Source organism: Globicephala melas, chromosome X, assembly GCF_963455315.2.
Source record: "Globicephala melas chromosome X, mGloMel1.2, whole genome shotgun sequence".
Taxonomy (NCBI): domain Eukaryota; kingdom Metazoa; phylum Chordata; class Mammalia; order Artiodactyla; family Delphinidae; genus Globicephala; species Globicephala melas.
In genome coordinates, this window is record NC_083335.1 from 9,540,407 (window position 1) to 9,552,603 (window position 12,197).

At 36.5% G+C, this 12,197-nt stretch overlaps 1 protein-coding gene across 1 annotated transcript; it reads right to left on the reverse strand.

Moving 5' to 3' along the window:
* Positions 1 to 210: 210 nt before the first annotated feature.
* On the reverse strand, positions 211 to 1,344 carry ACTRT1 (actin related protein T1). Its single transcript, XM_030844855.1, is given in 1 exon segment — positions 211 to 1,344. A coding segment is annotated over 1 exon segment (1,134 nt).
* Positions 1,345 to 12,197: the final 10,853 nt, after the last annotated feature.

Sequence of the window (12,197 nt, forward strand, 5' to 3'; positions counted from 1 at the left end):
GGTCCCTGAGACAGGAAGGGTGGACTAGAATCACTTAAAAAGATTCACTACCTGGATGAAAAATTACTCTGATGCTACCAAAAATGAACTGAAACCCAAAATGCCATATCACTTTTACTGAATACATGCTGAAGCCCAAGGGAAAATGTCACTTTCCACCAGTGCTCCCATGATCTGACAATTCAAGCTGTCCCCTGTGCTCTGAATCCTTTAAAAGCATCTTCTCTAGAAAACATATGTCCCAAGCTCCATGAAATCCTCAGAAGTTACCCACATCTGCCTGAAACTGCTCAGAGAGGTCACAATGGATGCACTGATCCATTCAGAGAAACATCCATCAGGAGAAGCGGTGATCTTGATGGGAGTTCCTCTGAAGGCCAGCTGTTCCAGTTCTTTCATAAATCTTTTCTCAAGCCCAGGGAAGAGAGTGGTGCCCCCAGACAGCACAATTTCTTCAAAAAGATTTTTCTGGATGTTGGTGTCACACTTCATAATGCTGCTGGAGACCATTTTTGATAGTCCTGAGTTGTGGACACCCAGCCAGTCAGGTGCAAAAAGAATCTCAGGTACCTGGTACAGCTGATCCCCAAGGTGGATGACATTTCCATCTGGTAGTTTGTATTTTCTCAGGACCTCCTCTGGCTTCTTATGAAGTTTGTTCTCTGGCTCTAAGGCCACATAGCACAGCGTCTCTTTTATGTCATCCACTAAGGCCTTGTTGAGTATGCAAGGGTAATTACACCCACTAGCCAGGAGGAGTCGGGTGAGGTGCTCTGTGATGTCTCTCTCTGCCACATAGAGTTTGGTGATGGCATGAGGAAGGGAGTAACCCTCAAAAATGGGGACAGTGCAAGTGATCCCATTACCACTGTCCACCACTAAGCCCGTGACAGAGGCACAGGTATACAGTGCTACAACCACGTAGTTGGACAGGTAGAAGGCAGGCACACTGAAGGTCTCAAACGTCACTTCTGCTGTCTTCTCTCGAGTCTCCCTTGGCTTCAAGGAGGGCTCAGTCATGAGCACAGGTTGTCGACAGGGTTTTACTCCCAGCTCCCACTAAAAAAGATACTTCCAGAGTTTTTACATGTCATTCCATCTTGTTACCAGTCCATGTTCAATGGGATAGTGCAAATGCAAGGCTCCATACTTGAACAGGGCTTTTCCCCCCACAGTGTAATTTTTCTGATTGGCTTCTGGTAAAGCCATGTTGAATTTAGGATGCCCCATGACAGAAATGATGACATGATGGGGCCCAGTCTCTCCAGACATGCCTACTTTGCAGAGTCCTGATCCACTGGCAAAAATTACAGCTGGAGTATCTAATGCATATGGCTTAAACATGTCTGCAGCACGCTCTTCTGACCTTCGCCAAAATAAAGAAAGAACATGGCCACTTTGTGAGATAATAGGTACCTCTGGAAGTTTATCAGCCACAGGATTCCAAAGTTCTTAGGTTGTCACTGAAGCAGAGCTAGCAGGCTGTCCCCTAACCCCATCCTCAACCCATGAATACTGTCCCTTTTCAAGCAGCACAGGGCCTGCTGAGGCAATTTCAGTGATGACTGCTCACTATGTAATAAAGTAGCCGAGGCAACAATTGTTCTCAGAGAGCATCAGAGGATGTTTAAGGGGTGGGGTCTCTGAGCCACCAGTACTCCTAGCTTGGTGATACTTGAAACAGAGGAAGGCAAACCATACCTCTGAACAGCTTTTGATAAGTCTGTGAACATGAAGCAAAGGCCTAGGCTTAGAATCTAATGAAGCGGCCCAGCTGTGAGGTTGTCCCAGAAAGCTGACTTCTATACTCAGCTGAGCTGCTGTTTGTGGGATGACAATTATACCCTTTCCTTTGCTAAGGGAAGGAACGAATCAGCAGACACAGGTTCAGATTGGAGTAAAGATGCCAACAATCCACTTCCAGAGGTGGTCAGAACACCCTTTCTTTTATTCCCCCTTATATTTGTTTGGTTTTAAAACAGATTTATTAAGATAAATTTCATATACAATACATTCACCCATTTCCATGAATTTCAATATATTCAACTATGTACAAACATTACAAGAGTCAAGTTTAGAACACTTTCTTTACTTCAAAAAGAAACCCTGCACCTTTTAGCTATCACCCTCTTCGGGCCATCCTCATGAGCCCTAAACTCCACTAATATTATTTTTGTTGTCTCTATAGACTTATCTCTTCTGCATCTTTCACTTAAACAGAATTATACATGTGACCTTTCACGTCTGGCTTCATTCATTTAGCATACTTTATTCAAAGTTCTTCCATTTGAATATAATTTTTTTTAACCTATTCTACACCGTAACATTTTTCACAGTATTTATAATCCTTACTTATTTCTGTAAGGTTGGTAGTAATATCCCCTTTACTTTTTTGAACTTTTAAGAGAACTGTTTTTTGGTTTCATTGATTTCTCTATTGTTTTTCTATTCTCTATTTCAATAATTCCTGCATTTTTTATCACTTTATTCCTTTTTTAAAAAATTTATTTTATTTATTTATTTTTGGCTGTGTTGGCTCTTTGTTGCTGCGCACAGGCTTTCTCTAGTTGCGGTAAGTGGGGGCTACTTTCATTGTGGTGCACGGGCTTCTTGCTGCAGAGGCTTCTCTTGTTGTGGAGCACGGGCTCTAGGCATGCGGGTAGTAGTTGTGGCACGTGAGCTCAGTAGTTGTGGCTCACGGGCTCTAGAGCACAGGCTCAGTAGTTGTGGCTCATGGGCTTAGTTGCTCTGAGGCATGTGGGATCTTCCCGGACCAGGGCTTGAATCCGTCTCCCCTGTATTGGCAGGAGGATTCTTAACCACTGTGCCACCAGAGAAGCCCCCCTTTTATTCCTTTTGCTTGCTTCAGTTTGCTTTTCTTTTTCCAGTGTGTTAAGTTTGAAGGTTAGACTGTAGATGTAAAATTTTTCTTCTTTTTTTAAAATACAGACTGAGATGATTCATTTTATTTGTCAACTTGGCTAAGCTATTGTGCCCAGTTGTTTGGTCAAACACTAGTCTAGACATTACTATGAAAGTATTGTGTTTATGTGATTAACATTTAAAATCGGTTGGCTTAAATAACAGAGATTAACATCCATAAGGTGTGTGAGCCCCATCCAACCAAATGAAGGCCTTCAAAGCAAAACTGAAGTTTCTGGGAGAAGCAGGAATTCTGCCTCCATACTGTAACATAGAAAACCTTTCTGAATTTCTAGCGTGCTGGTCAGCCGTATAAATTTCAAACTCAAGACTGTAACATTATTATGCTTAATGTGTCACCTTGACTTGGCTAAGAGATGCCCAGATATCTTGTAGAACATTATTTCTGAGTGTGTCCATAAGGGTGTTTCTAGTAGAGATTAGCATTTGAATTGGTAGATTGAGTAAAGAAGTTCAGCCTCACCAATGCAAATGGGAATTATTCAAACTGTTGAAGGCCCTGAACAGAACCAAAAGACAGAAGAAGGACAAATTTGCTCTTGGTGTCTCCGGGATACCCATCTGTGGACATCGGACATGGGTACTCCTGGGTCATGGGTCTTCAGACTTGGACCAGGACTTTCACCATTGACTCCCCTGGTTCTCAGGTATTCAGGTTTGTACTGGAACTATATCACCAGCTTTCCTGGGCCTCCAGGTTACAGCTAGCAGTTGATGGGACTTCTCAGTATACAAAACAGCATGAGTAAATATCTTTTTATCCATCATCTATTCTATTCTACTCTATTAGTTTTGTTTTTCTGGAAAACCCTGACGAACACAAACATCAACTCTTCTTTTTTTTTAGCTTTTTTGAGGTATACTTAATATACATTTGCTCTGGTGATCAGTGATCATTGATCTTTGATATTACTATTGTAATTGTTTTGGGGCACCACAAATCGTGTCCTTATAAGAAGGCAAAATTAGTAAATGTATATGTTTTGACTACTCTGTTGACCAGCTGTTCACTGATCTCTTTCCTGGAGCCTCCGTATTCTCTGCAACACAACAATATTGAAATTAGGTCAATTAATAACCGTACAATGACCTCTAAGTGTTGAAGTGAATGGAAGAGTCACACAACTCTCACTTTAAATCAAAAGCTAGAAATGATTAAGCTCAGTGATGAAAGCATGGCAAAAGCTGAGATAGGTTGAAAGTTAGGCCTCTGGCACCAAACAGCCACGTTTTGAGTGCAAAGGAAAAATTCTTGAAGGAAATAAAAAGTGCTGCTCCAGTGAATACACAAATGATAGGAAGGCAAAATAGGCTTCTTGCTGACATGAAGAAAGTTATAGTGGTCACGAGAGAAGATCAAACCAGCCACAACATTCCCTTAAGCCAAAGCCCAATCCACAGTAAGGTCCTAATTCTCTTCAATTCTATGAAGGCTGAGAGAGGTGAGGACACTCTAGAAGAAAAGTTTGATGCTAGCAGAGGTTGGTTCATGAGATTTAAGGAAAGAGGCCATCTCCATAACAATAAAGCAGAAGGTGAAGCAGCAAGTTCTGACTTAGAAGCTGCAGCAAGCTATCTAGAACATCTAGCTAAGATCATGAAGGTGGCTACACTAAACAACCGGTTTTCAATGGAAATGAAACAGCCTTCTATTGGAAGAAGATGCCAGCGAGGACTTTCACAGTGAGAGAGAAGTCAGTGCTGGCTTTAACTCTTAAAAAGACAAGCTGATTCCCTTGTTGGGGGCTAATAAGTTGAAGCCAAAGCTCATTTACCATTTAGAAAATTCTAAGGCCCTTAAGAATTATGCTAAATCTTCTCTGCCTGTGCTCTATGAAACAACAAAGTCTGGATGACAGCACATCTGTTTACAACATGGTTTACTGAATATTTTAAGCCAACCATTGAGATCTACTGCTCAGAAGAAAAAATTCCTTTAAAAGTATTACTGCTCATGGATCACCCAAGAGCTCTGATGAAGATGTACAACAAGATTAATGTTGTTTTCATGCCTGCTAACATAACACCCATTCTGCAGGTCATAGTTGAAGGAGTTATTTTGACTTTCAAGTCTTATTATTTAAGAAATACATTTTGTAAGGCTATAGCTGCAATAGATAGTGATTCCTCTGATGGATCTGGACAAAGTACATTGAAAACCTTCTGGAAAAGATTCACCATTCTAGGTACCATTAAGAGGATTATGTGACTCATAGGAAGGGGTCAAAATATTAACATTCACACGAGTTTGGAAGAATTTGATTCCAACCCTCATGGATGACTGTGAGTGGTTCAAGACTTCAGTGGAGGATGTAACTGCAGATGTGGTAGAAAAAGGAAAGATAATGGAATTACAATTGGAGACTGAAGAGATGACTGAATTGCTCTAACCTCATGATGAAACTTTAACAGACAAGGAGATGCTTCTTATGGATAAGCAAAGAAAGTGGTTTCTTGATATATGGAATCTATTCCTGTGGAAAATGCTGTGAATATTGTTGAAATGACAACAGAAGATTTAGAATGTTGCATTAACTTAGTGATAAAGCAGCAGCAGGGTTTGACAGAATTGACTCAAATTTCAAAAGAAATTCTCTGTGAATAAATTGCTATCAAACAGCAGTGCATGCTACAGAGAAATTTTTCATGAAAGGAAGAGTCAAATAATGTGGCTAACTTCATTATTGTATTATACTGAGAAACTGCCATCACAGCCCTTAATCAAACACTACACTAATTAGCAGCCATGATCACCTAGGCAAGAACCTTCACCAGCAAAAAGATCATAACTTGCTGAAGGCTCAGGTGATGGTGAGCATTTTCTTGCAATAAAGAATTTTTCAATTATGGTATATGTATTTTAGACATAATGCTATTGCACACTTAATAGACTACAGTATAGTGAAAACAAAACTTATATGCACTGGGAAATGAAAAATTTTATGTGATATTTGCTTTATTGTGGTGGTATGGAACTGAACCTGCAAAATCTCCAAGGTATGTCCATACAATTTTTTTATGTATTTACTTTTATCTTTTAATTTTATTGAAGTATAGTTGATTTCCAATATCATGTTAGTTTCAGGTGTACAGCACAGTGATTCAGTTATATATATATATATATATATGTCTATAAATATATATTTTTTCTTTTTCAGATTCTTTTCCCTTACAGGTTATTACAAAATATTGAGTATAGTTCCCTGTGCTATGCAGTAGATCCTTGTTGGTTATCTATTTTATATATAGTGATGTGTATATGTTAATCCCAACCTCCTAATTTATCCCTCCCCCACCTTTGGTAACCATAGCCTGTTTTCTATATCTGTGGATCTATTTCTGTTTTGAAAATAAATTCAGTTATATATTTTCAGATTCCACAGAAAAGAAATATCATATGATATTTGTCTTTCTCTGTCTGGTTTACTTCACTTAGTATGATAATATCTAGGTCCATCCATGTTGCTGTAAATGGCATTATTTCATTCTTTTTTATGGCTCAGTAATATTCCATTGGATATACATAATATACCACATGTTCTTTATCCATTCCTCTGTCAACGGACATTTAGGTTGCTTCCATGTCTATTGTAAATACTGCTGCAACGAACATTGGGGTGGATATATATTTTAGAATTAGAGTTTTCTCCAGAGATTATCATACTAAGTGAAGTAAGTCAGACAGAGAAAGACAAATAACATGTGATATCGCTTATATGTGGAATCTAAAAAAATAATACAAATGAACATATTTACAAAACAGAAACACTCACAGACTTAGAGAATGAACTTATGGTTATCAGGGGGAAAAGGGTGGGGGGATATATTGGGAATTTGGGATTGGCAATGTACACACTACTGTATTTAAAATAGATTACCAACAAGGACCTACTGTACAGCACAGGGAACTCAGCTCAATATTCTGTAATAACCTAAACGGGAAAAGAAATTCAAAAAGAATGGATACTTTTATGGGTATGACTGAATTACTTTGCTAACTAACACATAATTATTAATCAACACTCCAATATAAAATTAAAATTTAAAAAGTAAAAGAATAAAAACAAAGATATGCCACACTAAAACTAATCAAAAGTAGTCTGGAGTGGTTAAATTAATATCAAAGTGTATGTCAGAGCAATGACTATTACCAGGGACAAACAGGGACATTTCATTATGATAAAGGGGTTAATTCATCAAAAGTACATAGCAGTTCTAAATATTTACGTACCTTACAGCACACTCTGAAAATACATGAAGCAAAACCTGATAGAACTATGAGGACAAACAAGTTAAGTCAGAGATTTGAATACTTGTACAATGCTATCAACTAACTTGGCCTAACTAGTGGCATTAAAAAAACACTCTACCAAACAGCAATAGAATACACGTTCTTTGCAAGTGCACCCAGTACACTGAACAAGATAGACCATATTTGGGGCCATAAAACAAGTCTAAACTAAATTTGAGAAGATTCAAAGTATGTTTTCTGGTTGCAATGGAAACGAATTAGAAATCAAAAGCAAAAAGATATCTGGGAAATCTCCAAATATTTCAGAACTAAATAACACATTCTAAATAACCCATGGATCAAAAGAGAAATTAGGAAGTATTTTTAATTGAATTGAAATGAAAACACAACACACTAAAATTTGTGGATGCAGCTAATGCAGTACACAGAGGGAAATTTATAAAACTAAAATGCTTATATTACACACAAAAAAACTGTCAAATCACTGACCTCAGCTTCCACTTCAAGAAACTAGGAAAATAAAAACAAATTTAAAAAAAAAGTCTCCATATATATGCCCCTGAGTGGGGTTGCTGGATCATATGGTAACTCTATCTTTAGTTTTTTTAAGGAACCTCCATACTGTTCTCCATAGCGGCTGTTCCAATTTACATTCCTACCAACAGTGTAGGAGGGTACCTTTTTCTCCAACATTTATTATTTGTAGACTTTTCTTATGATGGCCATTCTGACCAGAGTGAGGTGATATCTCACTGTAGCTTTGATTTGCCTGTCTCCAATAATTAGTGATGTTGAGCATTTTTTATGTGCCTGTTGGCCATCTGTAGGTCTTCTTTGGAGAAATGTCTGCTTAGGTCTTCTGCCCATTTTTGATTGGATTGTTTGTTTTTTCTGATATTGAGCTGTATGAGCTGTTTGTATATTTTGGAAATTAATCCCTGTAATTGCATCATTTGCAAATATTTTCTCCCATTTTGTAGGTTGTCTTTTTGTTTTGCTTATGGTTTCCTTTGCTATGCAAAAGCTTTTAAGTTTAAATAGGTCCCATTTGTTTATTTTTGTCTTTATTTACGTTACTCAAGGAGACGGATCTAAAAAGATATTGCTGCCTTTTATGTCAAAGAGTGTTCTGGCTATGTTTTCCTCTATGAGTTTTATAGCACCTGGTCTTACATTTAAGACTGGGTCTTTAATCCATTTAATTAGGTCTTTAATCCATGTCAAGTTTATTTTTGTACATGGTGTTAGAGAATGTTCTAATTTCATTTTTTTACATGTAGCTCTCCAGTTTTCCCAACACAACTTATTGAAGAGACTGTCTTTTCTCCATTGTATACTTTTGCTTCTTTTGTCATAGATTAATTGACCATAGGTGCATGGGTTTATTTCCGGGCTTTCGATCCTGTTCCATTGATCTATATGTCTGGGTTTTCTTTTCTTTTTTATTTTTGTTTTGCCAGTACCATACTGTTTTGATTACTGTAACTTTGTAGTATAGTCTGAAGTCAGGAAGCCTGATTCCTCTAGCTCCATTTTTCTTTCTCAAGATTGTTTTGGCTATTCAGGGTCTTTTGTGTTTCCATACAAATTAAAAAATTTTTTTGCTCTAGTTCTTTGAAAAATGCTACTGGTAATTTGATAGGGATTGCATTGAATCTGTAGATTGCCTTTTGTAGTATAGTCATATTATCAATATTGATTTTTCTAATCCAAGAGCACGGTGTATCTTTCCATCTGTTTGTGTCATCTTCAATTTCTTTCATCAGTGTCTTATAGTTTTCAGAGTACTGGTATTTAGCCTTCATAGGTAGGTTTATTCCTAGGTACTTTATTCCTTTTGATGCATGGTAAATGGAATTGTTTCCTTAACTTCTCTTTCTGATATTTCATTGTTAGTGTATAGAAATGCAAGAGATTTCTGTGTATTGACTTTGTATCCTGCAACTTTACCAAATTTATTGATAAGCTCTAGTAGTTTTCTGATAGCATATTTATAATTTTCTATGTATAGTATCATGTCATCTGCAAACAGTGACAGTATTACTTCTTTTCCAATTTGGATTCCTTTTCTTTTTATTCTCTGATTGCTGTGGCTAGGAGTTCCAAAATTATGTTGAATAAAAGTGGCAAGAGTGGGCATCCTTGTCTTGTTCCTGGTCTTCGAAGAAATGTTTTCAACTTTTCACCATTGAGTATGATGTTAGCTGTCGGTTTGTCATATATGACCTTTATTACACTGAGGTATGCTCCCTCTATGTCCACTTTCTGGAGAGTTTTTATCATAAGTGGATGCTGAATTTTACCAAAAGCTTTTTATGCATCTATTGAGATGGTCATATGGTGTTTATTCTTCAGCGTGTTAATGTGGTGTATCACACTGATTGATTTGTAGATACTGAAAAAGCCTTGCATCCCTGGGATAAGTCCCAGTTGATCATGGTGTATAATCCTTTGAATGTATTGTTGGATTTAGTTTGCTAATATTTTGTTGAGAATTTTTACATCTCTGTTCCTCAGTGACATTGGTCTGTAGTTTTCTTTTTTGTGGTATCTATTTCTGGTTTTGTATCAGAGTGATGGTGGCCTCATTGAGAATGAGTTTGGGAGTGTTCCTTCCTCTGCATTTTTTTGGAAGAGTTTCAGAAGGAAAGGTGTTAACTCTTGTTTAAATATTTGGTAGACTTCACCTGTGAAGCCATTTGGTCCTGGACTTTTGTTTGTTGGAAATTTTTAAATCACAGTTTCAATTTCAGTACTTGTGATTGGTCTGTTCATATTTTCTGTTTCTTCCTGGTTCAGTCTTTGGAGATTGTACCTCTCTAAGAATTTGTCCAATTCTTCTAGGCTGTCCCATTTTATTGGCAGATAGTTGCTTACAGTAGTCTCTTAAGAGCTTTTGTATTTCTGTGGTGTAGTTTGTAACTTCTTTTTCATTTCTCATTTTGTTGATTGGGGCCCTCTCCCTTTTTTTCTAATGAGTCTGGCTAAAGGTTTATCAATTTTGTTTATCTTTTCAAAGAACAAGCCTTTGGCTTCACTGATCTTTTCTATTGTTTTCTTAGTCTCTATTTCATTTATTTTCACTGTGATATTTTTTATTTCTTTCCTTCTACTAACTTTGGGTTTTGTTTGTTGAATAAATATTTTTTTCTGTTTTATATTTATTTTTTTCATTAGTCAATTGATGTCTTTCATAAATTCAAGAAGGTTCTTAGGTAATTTTTCTCAATATTGTTTTTTACCCTTTTCTCTTTCTATAGTATTCATATTAACCATACTTGAACTTCAATTTAATTCTCAATTTAATTTTATCTATTGCAGTTGCAGCCTCTTTCTATGTTACTTTGTTTAACTTCTGTTTTCACTTCATTAATGTCTGTGTAGCAGTGTAAACTTATAGTTATCACATCAACTGTATGTCTAATATTATTTTACTTCCAATATCAATAATCAGGTACCATTTCTATCTAAAAGTTTTCTTCTTTCCTTTCCAAAACTGCTTCATTTTCAGTGGTCACTTATTCATTCATCACACATTTAAATATTGACTTAATTTACTTAAACATATCATGTTTTTATTTCATATACTGTAGCATACAATTGCAAATTATGCAGTGTTTTAGGCCGAATACTGGGATTTATCTTCTGATTCTAACTGACTCTTGCTTATTTACACATGAGTCTTAATATTCTAGTGATATTTTTATTATAAAATAATGTTCTTGGCCTTTCATCTGTAAAAATTCTTTGAGGTCTGTATTTAATGTAAATTACACTAGAGAGAATGTGCTACTATAAAGGATCAGTTTAAACTAAAATTTTCACTCTGGGATTTATAAGCCATGTAGGTGCACTGAATCCTGTTCCTACCTCTATAAGTGTAGAATATGTTTAGGACTTCTTAGGGTAAGTTGTTCCACTCCAAAACCAGTATTCCCATCAATTTTCATAAGCCTTTCAGTGTTCAGTATCTACTCATGATAGTAATTTACTTCACTTTATTCTTTTCACTCTAAATATGGAAGATTAAAGTTATTAGTTTTACCCAACTAAAGGAATCTTTTCCCAATAATTATCTGTCTGCTACATTAACTGAATAGATACATCAGTAGCCACACATGAAAAGAATGTAGACTTTACAGAACTTTTGTAATAAAAATTACTAAACAACCAGTAACAACAACACAATCAGCAAAGAGTGACAAAAAAAGCACCTTAAAGTGGAGAAAGAATCTGATTTCCATAGCTGCCATGTTGTAATATTAAATATGAAGAGATAAAAAGGCAAGCCACAGACGTGGAGAAAATGTTTGCAAAACACGTGGCTGATAAAGGACTGTTATCCAAGATATTCAAAAAACTCTGAAAACTCAACAGTAATAAAACAACCTGATTAAAAAATGCAACAAAGACCTTAACAGACATCTCACCAAAGATATACAGATGGCAAATAGTGTATAAAAAATGCCCACATCATGTCATCATGGAAATGCAAATTAAAGTAACATGAGATACCACTACGCACCTCTTAGAATGGCCACAATCCAGAACACTGGCAACACAAAATGATCGTGAGAATATGGAGCAACAGGAACTCTCATTTACTGCTGGTGGGAATGAAAAATTATACAGGAAGTCTGACAGTTTGGTAGTTATTTTTACAAAACTAAACACACTCTTATGAAATCCAGCAATCTTGCTCCTCGGTATTTATCAAAGAGAAATGAAAACTTGTGTTCACACAAAAACCTGCACATGGATACTTAGAGCAGCTTTATTTATAACTGCCATAAGGTGGAAAGAACGAAGATGTTCTTCAGTAGGTGACTGGATAAATACATTATGTTACATCCAATCAATGGAATAGTTTTCAATGCTAAAAATAAATGAGCTGGCAAGTCATGAAAAGACATGGAGAAAACTTATGTGCATATATTACTAAGTGAAATAAGCTGATCTGAAACGGCTACATATTGTATGATTCCAACTATATGACATTCTG